This window comes from Bombina bombina, unplaced genomic scaffold (genome assembly GCF_027579735.1).
Source record: "Bombina bombina isolate aBomBom1 unplaced genomic scaffold, aBomBom1.pri scaffold_610, whole genome shotgun sequence".
In the NCBI taxonomy this organism is placed as follows: domain Eukaryota; kingdom Metazoa; phylum Chordata; class Amphibia; order Anura; family Bombinatoridae; genus Bombina; species Bombina bombina.
The window spans coordinates 251,569-273,400 of record NW_026511360.1 but is presented as its reverse complement, the minus strand read 5'-3'; the positions used below and the strand labels follow the sequence as shown (position 1 = coordinate 273,400).

General features: G+C 37.8%; 1 protein-coding gene across 1 annotated transcript in view; it reads right to left on the bottom strand.

Moving 5' to 3' along the window:
- Window positions 1-957: 957 nt before the first annotated feature.
- LOC128643711 (protein cornichon homolog 1-like) overlaps window positions 958-21,832 on the bottom strand; it is a 28,546-nt gene continuing 7,671 nt past the window's right edge. The window contains exons 2-4 of the mRNA XM_053696542.1: window positions 19,311-19,379; window positions 3,546-3,658; window positions 958-1,140 (exon numbers count right to left, since the gene is read on the bottom strand). Coding sequence (XP_053552517.1) covers window positions 993-1,140; window positions 3,546-3,658; window positions 19,311-19,379 — 330 coding nt within the window. The 3' untranslated portion in view covers window positions 958-992. The remainder of the gene's footprint in view (window positions 1,141-3,545; window positions 3,659-19,310; window positions 19,380-21,832) is intronic.

Genomic DNA, 21,832 nt, shown 5'->3' with positions numbered 1-21,832 from the left:
AAATGCTGCCTCTTATCTGAATGCATTTTGACATTTTTTATCACAACTAGATGGCGTTAGTTCATGTTTATTATATAGATAATATTGTGCTCACACCTGTGGAGTTACCTAGGCGTTGGCACCGACTGGCTAAAATCTAAGTGTCAAAAAAAAACGGAAATAAGTCTGCAGAGGCTTAGATACAAGGTAATCACAGAGGTAAAAAGTATATTAATATAACTGTTGGTTGTGCAAAACTGGGGAATGGGTAATAAAGAGATTATCTATCTTTTTAAAACAAAGATTCTGGTGTAGACTGTCCCTTTAACTTCTTTGCAGGGGTTTAAAGTCAGCTCCAGAGTAGAAATGCCCTACTGAGAACAAGCTGGAGACATCAGGTAAGCCGATAACAAATGTGTGGGGCCACCAACTAGCAGCTAGCTCCCAGATGATGGCTGCTGTTGAGGATACATATATACCTTTCAACAAAGGATACCAAGAAAACAAAGTACATTTCAAAAAGTGGCTTAATTACAAGCTCTATCTGAATCATGAAAGTTAACATTTTAACTTTCATATCCATTTAATAAATTAAACAGTTCTATTCTATAAACATGACATGAATCACTTTTGTATTGCTGATCTTAGATAACACATAGGTAGTGCCCTTGCTTGTCACCTGCTTATTCACTAAACAGTCATGTCCTGCTTGGCAACTGCAAGGCCTGCATCTAAAGTGTATTTGTCTGACCCATCCAAAAAAGTCAAGTTCTAATTCATTAGAGGATGTAATTTGTGCCCCATAAGAGTGTTCCTTTAAAAGGATGTAGAGGTAATACTTTAATAAAAACTGCAGACGACACCACAAAAATCCAGTTAACGTTACATATCCGTTTGCACAAGCTCTATTAGAACACATTGTAAATTTGCTATTTATAAGTTATGTTAATATGGAGCAGAGCCGACTGGGGAAAAAAAAAGAAAAAAAAAAAGAAAAAAAAAAAAAGGAATACTTACCCATAAAGGTAGTAAAAAAATGAGAGAAGGTAAAAAGCTAGTTTGCACCATCCTTCCTTTTGACAATATGCCAGAATATCTGCATTCATAATAGTTGTAGGATCATATAGCCCTGGTCCACTCATGATGGGTCTACTCATATACCTGTTGACAACAATTATTAAAATGAAACCAGGTTCGATGAAGCACTAAATATATAGTGTCTAGGTCAGCTATTCGTATTGCAGTATGTTAGCTGGTTACAAAAAGCTTTTGGAGTCTGTTAGTACTGACTAGAAGTGTGCCCAAACACTTTCACACGTGCCACCTTTACAGTTTTATTTATTCAATCAGTTTGAGAAATGATAGCACATGGCAGGTATTCACAAACCTAACCCTGTGCCGTATCTGCACCTAATTAAATTCAGCAGAGATGTTAAGGTAAGAACTGAAAAACAATGTAGATTTTACTAAAATAAAGTTGTGAGTGGAGTTTGGCTTTTAAAAAACAAATTGCAACACACACTATGATAATGCGCCTCATCCATTATATTAGTTTATTGCAAGAATGTGGGACATATTGCAATTACAATGCGTTTGCTGTTCCTTTAAATAAATTCCCTGACTGTATGGTAAATGTTATACTGGACATCAACAGACCCCATTGAGGCATCAGAGCTATTAGAGATCAGGTTAATCCCACTGACACAAAAGGTGCACAACACCACTTATTTTACAGGAAAATCCACCAATTTAATCCAATTCACACTTGCAAATAACCATTTAGCCTTTTACATTCATTACATTTAAACAAACTGCAATGCATTTCTGACTACTCCGCAGCCACAACAGATTTTCTTAGAGCTATTACCAGCACCCTTTAAAGGATATGAAAAGGCATACTCCTCTTTTCAATTAAGGGATCTCTATAGCAAAAGATCACTTAACGTATATTTAAATATTCGTTAAGTATAGAGGTTTTGAGTATTCGTATTAATAACAATATTATTTTAGAACAATCCTTCAGACTAAGTATTACAGTTTATACCCTGGACAAACAAAATTAACTGACAAATGAAATATCATTTGAATCAAAGTGTGGATGGGCGCTAAAAGCAGAGTCAAACCAGTCAATTTAACACTTTTACTCAAAATGTTAACTTACAATTGAAATTTAATCAATTTAATTAAAATAAAAAAAAAAAAGAGTTGTAAGAAATATATTTCTATATATATATAGTAAAACTCCTTATAGCATAAGAACAACAGCAATAACTATTTGCAGATGTATAGAATGCAATCTATTAGCTGTTAAGCAAAAAAAAAAAAAAAAACATTTTTAATAAAAGACTTCCAGCATTTATATAAAAACACATTAAAATAGCTCTTTGATGGATGCTACCCAAATGGTAAAGGTGAATAATATAGTGTGAAAAATATACTTTACAGTACCTCTGCAGTCGTGATTCTGTGCAAATCTTCTCTCCCTCAAAGGTGGGAACAGCCGCAAAAGCAGCCTCTTTACTCCAGTGATATTTCTCAGTAGCTATCTCCACGAAGGCTTCCTGTGTGCAGCTGTTGCTGGGTGAACTCCTAAACAGGTGGTATTTGGCATGTGACGTTATCGTGGAAATTGCTACTGAGAAATATCACTGAATTAAAGAGGCTGCTTTTGCGGAGAAAGAGAATTTGCACAAAATCACGGACTGCAGAGGTACTGTAAAGTATATTTTTACACTAGCCACGGCAGGCTACCACCAAGCAGGAAGGCATTATTACACATATTGAAGATATAAAGTCAAGTACTGACTATACCTATATATGATCCATCAGCTTTATTAGGCCTATCCCCAAACTAATAAGGAATATTTTGTCTGTAGTACACGGCTAAGTACATATAGCCTAAAAGAGCTATTTTTATGTGTTTTTATATAAATGCTGGAAGTCTTTAATTAAAAATGTTTTTATTTTTGTTTGCTTAACAGCTAATAGATTGAATTCTATACATCTGCAAATAGTTATTGCTGTTACTATGCTATAAGGAGTTTTACTATATATAGAAATATATGTCTTACAACTGTTTTTTATTTTAATTAAATTGTAATTGTAAGTTAACATTGAGTGAAAGTGTTAAATTATTTGACTGGTTTGACTCCGCCTTTAGCGCCCATCCACACTTTGACTGCTTTTATCTTCGGGAAAGAGATATTTGGAAGGGGCAGGCTACTTAAACTAGTTGCTGACAATTAAAATAGGTTTTGCAATATACTTGCATACAAGAATTATGCACATTAATGTAGCCCGACGTTTATAAGGCTATAGGCCACAAGTATAAGTATTTACCAGCTGCACAAGTTTCGAGTGTCTGACATCAGGCAAAATCATTAAAACCTGAAGTATGGGTGGCAGTCACATTTTTATGCAAAGACCCTACAGCAATAATAGACAGCACAAGAAACAAAGCTTTAGAATTATTAGACTACTAAAATGAATGTGGGTTTGTTAGAGAGAAAATGTGCGTTGAGACATTATGGATTTCACATAAATATATGTACAGTAAATTACATTACCTCCAAATATGGTACGCCAAGAGTGGCATGTTTAGACTTAGTGTAAGCCACTCGGCAGCACACAGAAACATGACACAGAAGAAGGCATGGATGAGGTACTCTGGAAGCACAAGCTAGAAATAAAAACACGATAAAAATATTATTATGCCTGTAATAACTTTAAAAAAAAAATAAAATAAAAAAAATTGACTAGACATTTTAAAATGAGGTCTGCACTTAAAGGGACATTATGCACTCAAAAAAATATGGGGTATTCAAATAAAGAATTTAAAAAAATAAAGTTTGTAATTGACATGTTTTAGCAATTTTTCTGCTAAAGCTTCTAAAATTGATGATAAAGTGTCACTACATAAGAATACGTTCGTAGGACACTAGCTACAAAGCAAGGAGTTTTTCCTCGCTCCCTAGCTAGTGTCCTTATAGCCAGCCCCCATGCTGTAGCTGCTAATTCATGTCAATTACAATCCCCTCCCTGACTGTTCCACTGTGCAGGGGAATAGGGAATCTCACTCACTGGGCCCTGATAAACTCATCTGCATAGTTAGATTGTAAGGCGCAAGTTTAAAGGGACAGTCTACTTGAAAAATGGGCAAATCCTGATGCAGTGGCTGCTGTGTGAGTTTACCTATCGGTCATATATATTTATTATAATGCGCATTATAATAAATATATATGACCGATAGGTAAACTCACACAGCAGCCTCTGCATCAGGAAGTGCTATTTCCAGAAGCGCAATCATTACAAGCCATTCAGTGTTATTACTTTGTAGCAATGTACAAGCTGTTATGTGTTGCAGCATTGTGGGCTGTGCGCGAGTATGAGCATTACAGCTATGTTAGAAAGCATGATCATACTCACGCACAGCCCACAATGCTGCAACACATAATAACAGCGTGTAAAGCCTTGTGAGTGCTGCCGGTGTGTGATGCCTGATGTCCCACTCCACTTGTCCCCCAAGGTATTCAATGTAACACTCCCACTGTCCTAACTCCTGCAGAACTTTACTCTTGCGGGGCTCAGTCTGAAAAACGGAGGGGGACAGCTGGCAGGCAAGCAACCAATTAGAAGGGGGAACAGGGTGCTTGGCACAGGGCCCAGTGAGTGAGATTCCCTATTCCCCTGCACAGTTGAACAGTCAGGGAGGGGATTGTAATTGACATGTATTAGCAGCTACAGCATGGGGGCTGGCTATAAAGGACACTAGCTAGGGAGCGAGGAAAAACGCCTTGCTTTGTAGCTAGTGTGTCCTACGAACGTATTCTTATATAGTGACACTTTATCATCAATTTTAGAAGCTTTAGCAGAAAAATTGCTAAAACATGTCAATTACAAACTTTATTTTTTTTAAATTCTTTATTTGAATTGAGTGCATAATGTCCCTTTAAAGGGACACTGAACCCAAATTTTTTTCTTTTGTGATTCAGATAGAGCATGCAATTTTAACCCCTTAATGACAAGTGACGTACCAGGTACGTCCTGCAAAAACTTGCAGTTAGTGACAATGGACGTACCTGGTACGTCACTTGTCTAAGAGAGTGCTGGAAGCGATCGCAATCGCTTCCAGCAGCTCTCAGGGTATTGCAGTGATGCCTCGATATTGAGGCATCCTGCAATACCCTTTAGAAAGCATCCGATGCAGAGAGAGCCACTCTGTGGCCCTCTCTGCACCGGTAGCGATGTGGCCGTTCGTTGGTGGGTGGGAGCTTACAGGGAGGAGGGTGGGCGGCCCATCGCTACCCGGCATCCGGTTCCTTCAAGTGTATTGTGCACGCCGGATGCCGGGAGCGTGCGGGGGCTGCGTGCACGCGCGCGCGTGTGTGTGTGTGTGCGCGCGCGCGCGCGCAGCAATCACTGGCACTGCCACCAATGAATAAGGATAAGGATAAGTAAGGATAAGGATCTAGATCTGGGGGGGTGGGGGTGGTTGGGGCAGCTACACTTGATCAGGATCTGGATCTGGGGGGGGTGGTTGGGGCAGCTACACTACAGAAAAAATAAAACATGTCACAAAACAGGGGGGGAAAACTGGGTACTGGCAGACAGCTGCCAGTACCCAAGATGGTGGCAATTAGGTAGGTGGGGAGGGTTAGAGAGGTGTTTGGGGGGGATCAGGGAGGTTGGGGGTTAAGGCAGGGGTCCATCACAGCTGAATAATTTAAAAAAAACAAAAACAAAAAAAAAACACCTTTTATTTTAGTACTGGCAGACTTTCTGCCAGTACTTAAGATGGCGGGGACAATTGTGGGGTGGGGGAGGGAAGAGAGCTGTCTGGGAGGGATCAGGGGGTGGGATGTGTCAGGTGGGAGGTTGATCTCTACACTAAAGCTAAAATTAACCCTGCAAGCTCTCTACAAGCTACCTAATTAACCCCTTCACTGCTGGGCTTAATACAAGTGTGGTGCGCAGCAGCATTTAGCGGCCTCCTAATTGCCAAAAAGCAACGCCAAAGCCATATATGTCTGCTATTTATGAACAAAGGAGATCCCAGAGAAGCATTTACAACCATTTGTGCCATAATTGCACAAGCTGTTTGTAAATAATTTAAGTGAGAAACCTAAAATTGTGAAAAATGTCACTTTTTTTTTTTATTTGCTCGCATTTGGCGGTGAAATGGTGGCATGAAATATACCAAAATGGGCCTAGATCAATACTTTGGGTTGTCTACTACACTACACTAAAGCTAAAATTAACCCTACAAGATCCCTAATTAACCCCTTCACTGCTGGGCATAATACACGTGTGGTGCGCAGCTGCATTTAGCGGCCTTCTAATTACCAAAAAGCAACGCCAAAGCCATATATGTCTGCTATTTCTGAACAAAGGGGATCCCAGAGAAGCATTTACAACCATTTGTGCCATAATTGCACAAACTGTTTGTAAATAATTTCAGTGAGAAACCTAAAGATTGTGACAAAATTTGTGAAAAAGTGAACAATTTTTTTTATTTGCTCGCATTTGGCAGTGAAATGGTGGCATGAAATATACCAAAATGGGCATAAATCAATACTTTGGATTGTCTTCTAAAAAAAAATATATACATGTCAAGGGATATTCAGGGATTCCGGACAGATATCAGTGTTCCAATGTAACTAGCGCTAATTTTGAAAAAAAGTGGTTTAGAAATAGCAAAGTTCTACTTGTACTTATTGCCCTATAACTTGCAAAAAAAGCAAACAACATGTAACCATTGGGTATTTCTAAACTCAGGACAAAATTTAGAAACTATTTAGCATGGGTGTTTTTTGGTGGTTGTAGATGTGTAACATATTTTGGAGGTCAAAGTTAGAAAAAGTGTGTTTTTTTCCATTTTTTCCTCATATTTTATATATTTTTTATATTAAATTATAAGATGTGATGAAAAAAATGGTATCTTTAGAAAGTCCATTTAATGGCGAGAAAAACGGTATATAATATGTGTGGGTACAGTAAATGAGTAAGAGGAAAATTACAGCTAAACACAAACACTGCAGAAATGTAAAAATAGCCATTGTCATTAAGGGTAAGAAAACTGAAAAATGGTCCGGTCATTAAGGGGTTAAGCAACTTTCTAATTTACTCCTATTAACAAATTTCTTAATTCTCTTGGTATGTTTATTTGAAAAGCAAGAATGTAAGTTTAGATGCCGGCCCATTTTTGGTGAACAACCTGGGTTGTCCTTGCTGATTGGACATCACCAATAAACAAGTGCTGTCCATGGATCTAAACCAAAAATGTGCTGGCTCATTAGCTTAGATGCCTTCTTTTTCAAATAAAGATAGTAAGAGAACGAAGAAGAAAAAAATTGAAAATAGGAGTAAATTAGAAAGTTGCTTAAAATTGCATGTTCTATCTGAATCACGAAAGAACAAATTTGGGTTCAGTGTCCCTTTAACATTCATCCCTTACAGACCTGCCTAAGCAATATCTTGCTTATAGCACTTGCTATTAGATAAAGACCCATAAAACCCATAGTGTTCCCTCTGAGTATAAAGAATCAGTTTAGGCAATAAATTATTTGTGTGTGGGGGGGGGAGGGGGGTCCTCCCCATTTTAAAAAAGGTGTTTCTAAACAAAAAGTTTTTAAAAACAAAAACTTGTGTATGCACTTATTTTTTAGTTTGTTGTGTAGCCTTAAAGGGGAAATTGCTAGTGTGTCTCTACAGTTTAGATTGTGGCCTACCAGTAAATCTTAGAGCAAACTAGTAAACTACAAGACTGTTGTGTGATTTTCCATCTTATCCACATGTAATTGCAACAAAAGGGCAAAACATTGGCAGTTATAGGGGATTATGTGTACTGTGTCTTCACCACCTTAGCCCCCCCAAATATTAAATTCTAGAACCATCACTGTTATATGGTAATGCAATCTAAAAATATATTTGGGTACCAAAAGTTACTTTATCATCATAGTTTAGTTTTGCCTATTACTATCATTTTAAAGACAGTGTGCACAATGTTAAACAACTTTCCATTTTCCACCAAAATGGCAGAGTTTGCAACAGTTTATAATCAGGGGCATAACTACTATCGGTGCAGCAGATGCAGTGGCACCAGGACCCAAGTTCCGGGGGGGGGGGAATACATATGGGCATGTTCAGAATATGTACAATTCTAATGCAGGGGAGTTACCTCATTAATATACAGAAAATTTCATAAAACTAAATTTGAAAGTTATTTAAAAATTACATGTTCTTTCTAAGCCATGAAGATTTAATTTTTAAATTTACTGTCCTTTAAGTTTTAGCACAAACAGTAAATCACACAAAATTGCATATTTTATCAATATTACTTATTACATCGAAATTCCTTACTAGTCTGAGACTAGTGGAATTCCCACTTGTATAAATTGGTATACATACGCTAAAATAAATTAAAATTCCATAGCAAAAAAGCTTTTATAAGCACTGAGGCTGGTACTAGTTCAAAAACAAAAATAATTAAATAGATATATCAGCGACAAAGATAGGGGGTAGTGATAAAACATGACAAAAATAGGCTTGAAGAATTATCTGATGGTGAAGTTTATGAACAAACTCAGATCCGACTTTATTAATAAACTATTTGGCTTTATTATGAACAAACAAGTATTCAATGTTTACATTAGTGAAGAAGTGCAGTTGAGGCAGCTGGAGGCAACACGATTGTTGGACTGGACTATTGGTGATGTGCACATCACGCGGAATAGCATAGTCTTTGTAAGCCAATCTGGGTAATTCATGAGATAGGTAACCTAAATATGGGCAATTTGTTACATAGATCAGAATGACTTATGTGCACATAACTTAGGTTATGTTTAATAGAATTTTATTCTTTGGACCTATGGGTTTTCTTGATACAGGACAGGGTTAACCAGGTGTGCTTAAAAAGAGCTGTATTCTACTTGACTAATCATGTGACTATATGCAGAGCTTGCACTAACATTAAAAAGTCCTTCACTAGGAGAGGGTGGAGCCAACCACTGAAGTGATAGGAAGCAGCTTGAAGGAGCTCCGGATCCACTATACCTTATTTGGGTAATTTCTATGTCTTTCTACAGTATGGACATTTATATTTCACCTACCCAGATAGGGTTTTATTCTAACAAGTCCAAGTACACTCAACAAGCCTACATATCTAACCTATGTTCTTTAGTTAAACTGTGTGGATGCCGAGAGGACACCATAGCTGAAACTACCCAATTGCCGGTTTACAGAGTTTAGGCTGCCACACAATCCCCAGATTTCATGAAACCGCAGCACATGGCTGAGGAGTGACAGAGGAGATATGCACAGAGAGGCAAAAGACCGGAGATCGGTAGTGACTCGAAGGATGAGCCTAGTCGTAGAGATACAGCTTGCAAGCCTAGGCGGGATGATGTTTACGATCCCAAGCCACAACACCCCTGCCGACCTGCTACAGCGAGGTGGTGACATCCCGGGATCCTTAGAGCTACTGACTGCCTGGGCTGGGGACTTTATCTGGTTGAGGAGTCTGTGGACATTAAACGGCAGAGAATACATTTTGGGATGGCGGCCATCGGAGAGTGTACAAGGGGCCAAGTTTGATTAGGGTGATGTGAAAGATTTTGAGACGATCCCTGCTATGCTTGTTGAGAGTCCAGGGTAAATCTCTTATCATGTAAACCTCAAAGAGGAAAGTATTGAGGTCTTAGATGGGTCTCTACTTCATTCACCCCACACACACTAGATACCATTGTACTGGTTTTTGTTGTATGGGAAGCCGCTGCCACGTGGGGTATACATACATATGAACAGTCAGAGAGCACCCCTTTGCCATTCCAGGGATGGAAGTTTCAGAAGATCAAGGTTTCCCAGCTATGTTTAGAGGACTACTTGCTGCCAAAACTAGGAGTGGGGTAAACTTAAACATGTGGGGGAGATATATTAGAGTCAGTGGTATGGTCCTCCTGTGATTATCTCCCATCTTGCACCGAATTTGGTCCTGGTGTGTTACCCCTTTGTTTGGTTGAAATTTAAACCAAATGTCTTAATTCTGTTTGCTGTACCATATTTTTTTTCTAGGCTTAGGTGTAATATGGGGGGGTGGGGATAATCTTACTGTCTATTACTTTTCTTTACCACTGAATACTATTAGTACTACAAAATAATAGTCATTGCCATTTGTAGCACACTCTGTAAAAGTCCCTAGTTGTGGATAGCCTACTGTAAACGAGTACTTTCAAACTATGTTGCACTTGTAGCTTTGCAGGCCTCAGCTAGTTATATAATTTGAGTAGTGACTAACATTTGGTTTTGCAAGCTCCCATTAATACATTAGTTTATTGCATAACTAAGCCTATATTACGGTCCAACGGGACATACATTTATTCCAATAACGATATTGCCCAATTCCTTTCGTGCTCCATATGGTGCCCCTTGCCCTCCTACCCCCAAATAAAAAATACCTAATAAAAAAACAAACAAAAAAACAAACAAAAAAACAAACAAAAAAAACTAAATCTACCCATTGCCCATAAAAGGGGCATTTGTATGGGCATCGTGCTCCGGTTCCATATGCGGGCAGATGCCTGGAGTTAAGTTACAGCCAAGAGCTGGAGTTCCTAACAGCCGAGACTGCTGGAGCTTAGATTAACCCAGGCACCTGGGCGCCAATGGCGCCTTCAAAATTGTGTCTGGCGCCTTAATTGTATTCTCCTTATCAGTCCCTATTGTCCCTTTTACCACCGCCACACTGCCCTCAGTCTGACTAATTTTACTTACTGTTGCGGCTGGTAATGCAATGCAAGTGGTGCAGGGGGTGCTACTACGCATGCGCCTTTCTGTTACAATCTAATTTAAGAAGGCGGCACTGGAGGGTTACTGCACATGGCGTCTATTTGGAGGCAAGAATCCAGGACCACAAGACGCAAGCAGGAATACGGGCGCCAGGGGGTGAATGGCAGAGAGCAGCTGGACGGGGAATTTTATATGCGGCTGTAGCACAAGAGGAGCTCTCAGTCAGCGACCAGAACGGTGCGTTGTAATTTGTATCGTGCACTTTGTTTCGGGGGGCGAGTGAAAACCTAATCTGAGCCAGAGGTCGCCTCTCCATTAATCCCCCGGAGGGAGCTGTGGCTGCTGGTCCTTTCAGGCCTGTGTTTGCTGATCACATCAGTGGTTCGAAGCGCTCCACAGTCATGTCCAAAACAACTCTCACATATGAAGTGACGTTGAGCAGTTTCCATGCCAGAGATTATGGCATAATCTCTGGCATGGAAACTGCTCAACGTCACTTTATGTGTGCAGATAATTTGCAGGCATAGATTAGTGCCCCTGTTTATATGTATGTGGAGCAGGTGCAGTTATTGGCTTAAAATTCATCCTTCCTACAGAGTATCATTGCTGATACAACTACAGTTTCCAAAGTCGAGGGAAATATAAATTACTAACAATAGCAGTCAGACTGCAAACCCCAGAGGCAGAACGTTTTTTCACTTTCTGCAATGAGATTTTTTGTAGTGAAAATTTTTCTGCAGGTCATTTTTAAATCAAAATTAATTTTAAATTAGGCAGTTGCACTAAAGCACCAGTTCAATTGCAACGTGTTAGTTAAATGGAGAATAAAGCAATATGTAAAGTTTTATAATACAGTGCAGTAGTTGAAAATTGCATTGCAAATTAGCTGCAGACATAGTCTAACATAGAAGTAGTAATAAAAAAGGTGCATTGCTCATACAAATGTCTTACATTCAGAAAAAACAGCTTTGCAGACAGTTATAGGCTAGAGGATGGGCTTGAATCAATCTCTGAGAGCCAGTCAATCAATGCACTACTGCTTTGCAGCGCTACTGCATATTTCACTGTTCACTTAAAACAGCACTTTGCTCTGGATGAACTGTAATAAGGAAAACTTACACCTACAGTGCAGCCAGAGAACAGCTCTGTTTGAAGAGAACAGCCTAATGTGGAGTAGTACTGAGAAGTTAAATTGCTAACAATTCCTGCATGTGTCCTGTTCTTTCTGCAGACATGCTGCATTTTCTGCGATGACATCTCAGATCACTGCATGTTCTGCCTAGGGGCTGCAAACTCTTCCAAACTATATTAGACATAATAGAAGGATTTATCTTTCAAATAAGGGGAATTTTGTATGTTGTTATTTCTTGTAAGCAGAAATGCTCTACTGCTGAAAAAAAAAAAAATCATATGGACTTGCAAGAGAAGTTTGTATCTCTCCTAGGGCCCCATGTTATAGTGCTATCGTGATGATAGCTAAGATATAAAGGGATTCTCATTATGATAAAGATCACAGGTGACATTTTCTAAAGGAATTTCACTCTTTGCATTGCATTTTCATAATCTGATTTGTCTTATTTTCCTCCAATTATTCCTGTGTTTTTTCACTACCAAATGATGGAATGCAACATTCTACACAGTGATTGCTGCATCACTGCAGGAGCTCATGTATATCTGCCAATATATTCCAGCATTTCTAAGGCAGTGGGGGGGGGGGGGGGGGGGGGAGACAGGAAAATTGGGCTAATCAAATAATGAAAGTACATACCAAAGTTTGTTTTAAAAAAAGAAACATTCATCATTGTGTGTTTAAAAAAAAAAAAAAAAAAACTTTGCAATGTACTTTCATTACTTGGTTTGAACTGTTTTCCTAAATTTTTACTGCTCTAAAAATGATGGAATGAGACATTCTACACAGTGACTGCTTGATCACTGCAGGTGCTCATGTATATCTGCCAACGCATTTCAGCATATCTGGGGCAGCAGAAAAACACATGAAAATAGGGCAAATCAAATAATGAACATACATACAGTGCTTGACAAATATGTTCAAAATCTAGGAGCCAGGTATTTTTCATGGTTTATGTATGCGTATATTACATAAAAAAATATATGTATATGTATGTGGTTCTCCTCGACCAATCACAGCCTGTGCTGTCAGATAGCTCCGTGAATGCAGCGTAGCAAGGACAAACACACACAGGAAGATGGGGAGTGAAACATGGCAAGCTCCCTCTCAAGCCTTGGAAAATGGCCAATTAGTTACAAAAATAAATACGCAAATCCAGGGCGAGATAAAAGTAAAAACAGTCCTTTTATTTAAATACCACTTGGGATAAAAACAGAATATCCATAGAGGTCCAGCACATACAATTGTGAGCAGGGTACTCAAGCTCACATGTTTCGGATAAACACCGTAATCATAGCTAATTAAGTACAGATGTGCTGGCTATTTAAAAGCCAAAAACAATTCTCATTGGTTGACATTAAAACCAATCAGTACAGATCAAAATTGTGTATTAGTTAGAAAATACTCTATATCTATACATTGAGTAGCATTTTGGGAATATAAACAATACACATATACAAAATTATAATACTAAATAATAATACTAAAAAATGGTGAATACATTGATAAACGAAAAAATAAATTTATTCATCCCCCTACATATGGAAATACATATATACTTATGTGCCACTCATTTGAAGGCATAATTCAATAAGAATAAATTAATTTAAAGTAACATTTACAGAAAATGAGACTCTTTATACGGATATATAAAAAGATAATATAGACCTAGTGGACATAACACTCCATCAAAAGGAAATATTATGGGGTATATAACACCACTGTATTATTTAGAATATGCACCTAGTGCAAATCTAAAAGAAAAAGGCTAATTCATATGACCAGAACTAGAATGGGAACCAATAATGGCGAAAAGTAAATTAACAAAAATATGTCATATAAAAAAAGAGAGAAAGAGAGAAAGAGAGAAAGAGAGAAAGAGAGAAAGAGAGAAAGAGAGAAAGAGAGAAAGAGAGAAAGAGAGAAAGAGAGAAAGAGAGAAAGAGAGAAAGAGAGAAAGAGAGAAAGAGAGAAAGAGAGAAAGAGAGAAAGAGAGAAAGAGAGAAAGGAGAGAAAGAGAGAAAGAGAGAAAGAGAGAAAGAGAGAAAGAGAGAAAGAGAGAAAGAGAGAAAGAGAGAAAGAGAGAAAGAGAGAAATAGAGAAAGAGAGAAAGAGAGAAAGAGAGAAAGAGAGAAATAGAGATAGAGAGAAAGAGAGACAGAGAGAAAGAGAGAAAGAGAGAAAGAGAGAAAGAGAGAGAAAGAGAGAAAGAGAGAGAAAGAGAGAAAGAGAGAGAAAGAGAGAAAGAGAGAGAAAGAGAGAAAGAGAGAAAGAGAGAAAGAGCACAAAGGGGACCCCCAAAAACTGAGCACGATCCAAAGAATATCAACCCAATAGGGAGCAATTATTTCCAATAATTTATCAGGTTGTACTCAGAATTGAGTCCCCTGGTACTCTAGTTTTGAGTTTAAAAATCCTAAACATCTCTCGTTTGCCTAATATCTGGTCCCTATCTTCTCCTCTTTATGGCAATTTTACCTATTCTATAGCCTGCCATCTAAACGTTGCATTGATTTTTTCATGGGTGTTCTTAAAATGTTTTACCAATGGAGTGCTTGCCTCTCCTATTTTAATAGTGGACAAATGGTTTCTAATACTGGTATTAACATCAGTTGTAGTAAGTCCTACATACTGAAGGTGACAATCAATGCAAGTAAGGAGATAAACAACATAGGAGGATGTGCAGTTGAGGCAGGAAGAGATCTTAAACTTTTCCCCCCGTGACTTCAGACCTGAATTCGTCCGAAGAAATGATAAACTCACAGAGCCTACATCTTGACCTGCGGCACCTGTACATCCCCCTGTGAGGCAACCAAGAACCTTATTCCCTGGGACTACTAACAGGTACCTCAGAGGGGGCCAAAATATTTCCTAAGGTTCTGCATTTCCTATAGGAACGTCGTAGTCCTCTAGCAACACAATTGGCAAGTTGGTCATCAGCCGACAACCGTCGGAAATGTTTATTTATGATTTTGCAAAATTCCTTATAATCCGTGCTGGAATCAGTTACAAAAGTAACCTTATCAGCTTTAGTAACCAATGGTCCCTTTTCTGATCAGACCCCTTGAGGAGCATCCTTCGATCAAGTCTATCTACTTGTTTTTGAGCCCTATCACATAATTAGGGTAACCTCTCTTAATCTATCTCTCATTTCTTGGCTTTGCTGCAAATATACAGTCTCTTCGGTACATTTTCTTTTTACCCTAATGAGTTGTCCCTTGGCCACCGCCATAGGGACATGTTTGGGATGACAGCTCTTTGCGTGGAGTAAAGTATTCTTGGTGATGGGTTTTCTGTACATATTGCTATGAATCTGGCCATTTTCATGTGCCGTTAAAGTAAGATCTAAATAGTTAAATGATCCAGACTGTTTTTCAAATGTAAAAAAACTGTAAACCCACCATATTCTCATTCAAACCCCTGATAAAGTCAACCAGTGCTGTCTCTGATCCCTGCCAGATGAAAAGCAGGTCGTCTATATACCGCCTATAAAAGGCAATATTAGCTCTATGGACATTTTCATCTCCATAGAGATATTCTGTTTTTATCCCAAGTGGAATTTAAATAAAAGGACTGTTTTTACTTTTATCTCGCCCTGGATTTGCGTATCTATTTTTTTTTTAACTAATTGGCCAGTTTCCAAGGCTTGAGAGGGAGCTTGCCATGTTTCACTCCCCATCTTCCTGTGTGCGTTTTTCCTCGCTACGCTGCATTCATGGAGCTGACAGCACAGGCTGTGATTGGTCGAGGAGAACCACGTGACCGGAACCTGTCAGACACCAGCCACGAATCTAGCGTTCAACGCTGGAGACACTGCAGAGAAGCAAACATGGAGAAAATGCTACATCAAGCCGAGTGAAGCCAAGTGACATAGGAGCGGTGAGTGATTGCAGCTATACGCTGCCTGAGCGTTACTGAGCTCTGGCTTTTTAGCTATACAACGCCTGTCACACAGGGACTGTGGCTTTTTGTGGGGAAAACACACAAGAGTAGTATACATAAGACTACTTGTTTTTTTACTTGCCCTATTACGGATGATTTGAGTAACTGTGGGAGAAGGAAAATTGATTCCTTTATGGAGGCATATTTGTGATAGTGCAATTTACTAACATACATACATACATAAATAAATAATGAAAAATAACTGGTTCCTAGCTTTTGAACATATTTGTCAAGCACTGTGTATATAGCAATATAAGCAACTTTACCTTTTTATGTTATTTGAAATAGTTACTTTTAATCTTCACAGCAGCTCCAGCTTCCTCCGGTCGTTGCAAGCCATTTCTGATGTCAAAAATGGATAGGTAATACTCCAATCACGGAAACCCCCCCCCCCCGCCGGGGGAATCAGTGTCTGATTCAAAGCCGTGATTGGAGGAAGCCGGATTCCTCATTTTAGACCCAGGAAGAGGCTTTGCGACGGGAGGAGGAAGCTGGAGCTGCGTTTTTTTTTCTCTCAACAGGAGTGAAATGTGCCCCTGTTTTTAATCGAATTTTTAAAAAACGGGCACTTTAGCATCAAAATTGACATTCACTTTAAGATTATGTGGAGGAGTGGGGTGGAAAGCAAATTTTACAATTAGTGTTTCTTTAAAGACAAGTCACTCAACTCTATTGGCGTGTCAGGTGGTCAGTAGCACACCCAAGCATCAAATCAATAATACATAATAAAATACAACAAATAATAAAAATATTTTAAAAGTCCTTTAAAAATGTTCCATTTGTATGATTCAGTACCACTTGCAATATAAAGTATACAGAAAAAAAACCCACTTGTGCTGTGTATGATGCATTACCTCCTAAGATACCAAGGAGAACATTGCTATAGTAGTACAATATATGGGACTTACACTGACTTATAAAACTAAACGTTGCATAGACCTGATTTTATCACAAAATTAGAAAATGTCTAAATAGCTTTTCTAAGTGGTTTCAACATTGAAGCAGTTGGCTTGTTTTGTTGCAAAGAGATGATTAGATATTATTGACTAACCTTGCTGCTATAAATAAGCGCAGTGATTATAATGTAGCAGAGCAGAAGACAAAGCACAACCCAGGCCAAATTAGTACAAGGAAAATGCACACAGCGGGATGTTAGAAAAACAAATTATACATGCATATTTAACAAGCGTTCACTGGCTTATTAAAGGGTCATGAGTGTTAATTAAAAACTTTTCTAGTTCAGAGAGCATTTTTTTTATAGACTCAATTTACTTTTATTAAATTTACTTCCCAACAATGCACTACTGGGAGCTGGATGGTGATTGGCGGCTACACACATATGCCTATAGTCATTGGCTCAATAGATGTGAGCAGCTAGATCCCAGTAGTGCATTGAAGCTCTGGAGCTGACTTTAACAATGTGTTTAACCCATTTGCAGGGATGAAACAAAGTTATATTTAATAAATAGCACAATTGAAAAATGCTCAAACACATGAGAACATTATTTTTGCACTTTTATGCCCCTTTAACAATGCACATTAAATAAAATGAAGTTATACCTTCCTAACAGAGTTAGTATGAACTAGGCATGTGCATAAATTCCAAATTTTGCATTAGTTTCACAAACAAATATCGAATATGGCTGCAGGTAGTGGCATTCGGCTATTTTCAGCACCAGATATTTTAATATTAAAAGTACAACTCGCAAATATCTGGACTTGCAGAGATATTCGTGTGTTAAACTTTAACATTAAATATATTCGGTGCTGAAAATAGCCAAATGCCGCTGCGCATTCTGTATTTTTTTGTGAATCAAAAGCCGAATTTATGCACATGCCCAATATGAAATGCTTTGGAATAGAAATCTATGAGATGAATTTAGAACATATTTGTATTGTTCAAGCGTGAGTAGCTTCTGAGGCATTTCTCTTTAAAATAAAATATATATGGATGTTATACAAATCAAAGAATGCAGGTAAACAGGGGTGGTTGAAGAGGTTGGATAACACGACAGATGTTCTAGGTAAATAAATAAATGGATTTAAATGCTGAACCGAAAACTAGTACACACCTTATATGCTATTTTGACTCTTTTAATCTTTTTGAGCTTTTCAACTGTCTGTTCCGACAATGTAAAAAGCAGATTGAAAGAATGTTAGTGCGACACCACAAAAAAGTAAGAACCATTAAAACAAAAATACATATCTTGGATTAAAACAAAGTACAAGGTGGAAAAATTAAAAAGGACAAAAGTAATATTAAAAAATAAAATTACATAGAGGTGACACTTTAAAGAAACTCTAGACGAGACCACAAAAATCCACCTAATGTATAGCTTAGGAAATAGTGCTCAGTAAATGTAAGGGCATATGTAATCACTAAGTCCCTTTCAGCACATGTGACCTGTCATTCACTTCAACAGACCAATTTAAAGGACTAAAGCAGGGATACACTAGGCACTTTGCTGTCAATCGATACAGGCGCTGCAGTGTCAGATTGGCTGTCGCCCACTGACACTGCTGGAAAAAAAACTTTTCCCCACAAGCTATTGGAAACAGTCAGTGTAGGTAGAACCGTACAGACAGGGTGGAAAAATATCACTATAGGTTACTAGTTAGGTGAGAAAATGTACTTATCTAGTCAAAGTTTAGGAAAAAAGTGTGTGTGTGTTACAATTAAAAAAATCCTATATTCTACAAAGCCTTGGCTATTTTATTTATGTCCCTAATTATCCTCAGCAGAAGAGATTGCTAAGGTGACAGCCTAAGTTCCAAAATGGCATCACCCATTACTGTATAGAATCTAAGCCATTACACACATCTTCAATATTTAAATATAAGAATTAAATAAATCTGCATATTATCAGACATATTTACTTTGAATACATCATTCTGTCAAGCATTATTAATATCCCTTTAATATACAACTCTCCTCTTATGAGATGTATTTCTAAGAAATTAGTCTAAAATATGTGATGTAAATCATTTAAAAAAAAAAAAAGAAGCTTAATAGCCAAAGCAGTTTTAGCTTGTTTAATTGTAATGCTGATTCTCTGTTTAAATAATATTATTTGACAGTTATTTTTGAGAATTACATTTTTCATTCTAATTATAGTTCAACTGCATTCTTACAAGTGTATAGTATGCATTACAGCTGAACACTAGTATCATGTAATATATGTCCTTTGACGTCTATTTAAAACTTCACTATCATTTGCGAGGATATTGATTTGTTTATATCATCAACATTTTACCAAGCGGGGCTGCAGCTTTTAAGGTACTGAGCAATTCTAGCCAACGACAGTGACGAACAGAAAGGGTGGTGAATTCATGGAATAAACTTCCAATTGAGGTGGTAAGACTGTAAAGGAATTTAAAAATGCCTGTCACATGCATAACATGTAATATGGGTAGACTTGATGGGCCTTTTTTGGTTCTTAGCAACCGTGAAATTCTATATTTCTATGATGGAACTTACCGGGTTTAGTGTATTACACTGATCTATTGGATTCTTGTAGTCCGTCTTCAGCTCATCAAATGCAATAATCTGAACGACAAAAGAGAGCAGTTATAAACCATACTTTATAAAAACAAAATTATGTAAAGTAAAATTAGATTCAGTGCATTGAAGCAGGAATTCACTGTAACCTATGGTTATCTATTGAACAAGGAGGTCCATTCACAAAAACACCTGCACAGGAGAAGTTATTACTGCCAAATTAGTCTGAGAATAATGGTTTAGCAGATTAATATGATCAACTTCTGATGTGCCACCATATTCATCAAGCTAGATCAGTTTATCCAGTAGTGCTCAATAAAATTGATGGTTCAAATGCATCAGTGTACCAAGGACAGGAAAACAAGAATGCGATGAGCAATGATCATACATTAATGTTTTATCTACATGATGGGTATTTCAAATTGTATGTCATTTTTTTTCCCCCAATTTCTCTCTTAATTGTCCTGATGGAAAGAAAAAAAAAAAGGGGGGGGGTTAATGTCACACTTGCAGAGGTGTGTATCTGCACCAATAAAACAGAGGCAGATGTCCTCATCAGCCAGCAAAGATTAGCAGGAAGAGCAAACCCAATACTGCAGTATTAGTTACAATTTAAAGGGACAGTCTAATTTTAAATTATTGTTTAATTACTTATTATTTACTACCCATTTCTCAGCATTATATAATAATAATATTGGTTATTATTTTAATATGTTATAATCTCTAAATTTGCTGGTTTCTAAGCCCCTGTGGGCCTCCCCTTATCCCTTTTTATATCTTGCAGAACAGTCAGAGTGCTAGTTCATGTGTGCCATATAGATAACATTGTGCTCACTCCCATGGAGAATGATAAGCAGGGCTTGACAAACCCAGGAGCCAGAGAGCCACTGGCTCCTAGAGTTTTACCGCTGGCACCTAACTTTTTGGGTCATTCTCCATTTATCTAAATAAAAATACCGCTGTCTGGCTTCTAAAAGTACATCTGGCTCCTAAATATTCTTACTGGCTCCTAAATTTAAAACAGATATGTTGACCCCTGTTAATGGGTTATACAAGAACCAGCACTGACTGGCTAAAATTAAATATTGTAAAAAGCAAGGAGATAAGGGGCACTCTGCAGGGGCTTAGACACAAGGTCATCATAGATGTAAAAACTATATTAATATAACTTTCTTATGCAAAACTTGGGAATGGGTATTAAAGGGATTATCTATCTTTTTAAACAAATATTCTGGAGTAGACTAAACCTTTAACATTGCAGAAAGAGCTGAATGCCTTAGTCCACAGCTATATTCAGCATTTCTCTACCTAACAAATACGAATGTGTACATATGTAGTGACCAGAATTAAACACAGATGATGAAAGCGCTGCAATAATCTGACAATGATCCACCATACAGTGATGGGGTCTGCTAGCTTGGGACCTGAATGTGGCACTGTCGTTCTCACTGCTACATGGCTCTTCACCAATCTACAGGCGTATAGGAGACGGACCACCTCTACTCTGCCGACTAAGTGGACAGACCTCAGTGGGGCCAGATGGCATTTAACAAACTTGAAGAAATATTCGAGAGAGTGAGAAATAGTGACTTAAAGGGATACTATACCCAAACATTTTCTTTCATGATTAACGTAGAGAATATAATTTTAAACAACATTCCAATTTGCTTCTATTACCTAATTTGCTTTATTCTTTAGATATACTTTAATGAAGAAATAGCAATGCACACAGTGAACCAATCACAGAAGGCATCTATGTGCAGCTACCAATCAGCAGCTACTAAGCATATCTAGATATGCTTTTCAGCAAAGAATATCAAGAGAATGAAGCAAAATCGATACTAGAAGAAAATTAGAAAGTTGTTTATAATTGTATGCTCTTTCTAAATCACGAAAGAAAAAATTTGGGTTTCATGTCCCTTTAAGGGCAGTGTTAGTGTCATACTGGATGGTGAAACATATGAAAGAAGAAATTATTAAAGGGTTAAATAATTGCTTCCAGTGTATCCCATGTCAGATTTTAGTCCAGGACTAGCAACTCTGCAGTTTTGTTTGTATGATTGCAAACATGAATTGTATGTATGTTCTAGGATTGACAAATCTAGCTAGAACTACCTTCACAGATGTAATTAGTTTTATTAAAAGCCAGCAGCGCCAGCTAACTTCTCGCTGGTTTTGTAATATTTGTGGTAAATCCCTATTGGTGCTCTGGAGATTTTTTTCACTCTGCTGCAATAAACTGCACACTACTAAAGTGCTGCTGTACTTTGTTACATTTACTGGAGTTAGCTGCACCCAGTTTTGCTCTGAAAGTACTTTCCATGCTGTCAGAAATGCAATGTTTATTATGAGAGTGCTGCCATGGGACGTGTCCCCTAAACACACCCTAAAAAGTAAATGAAGTATCAATTAGATCTGTCCCCTTTTCTTATTTCATTAGAACCACTATCTAATTCTCACATTGATTTTGTGCTTATATTTGCTTCTACCTATAGACCCTA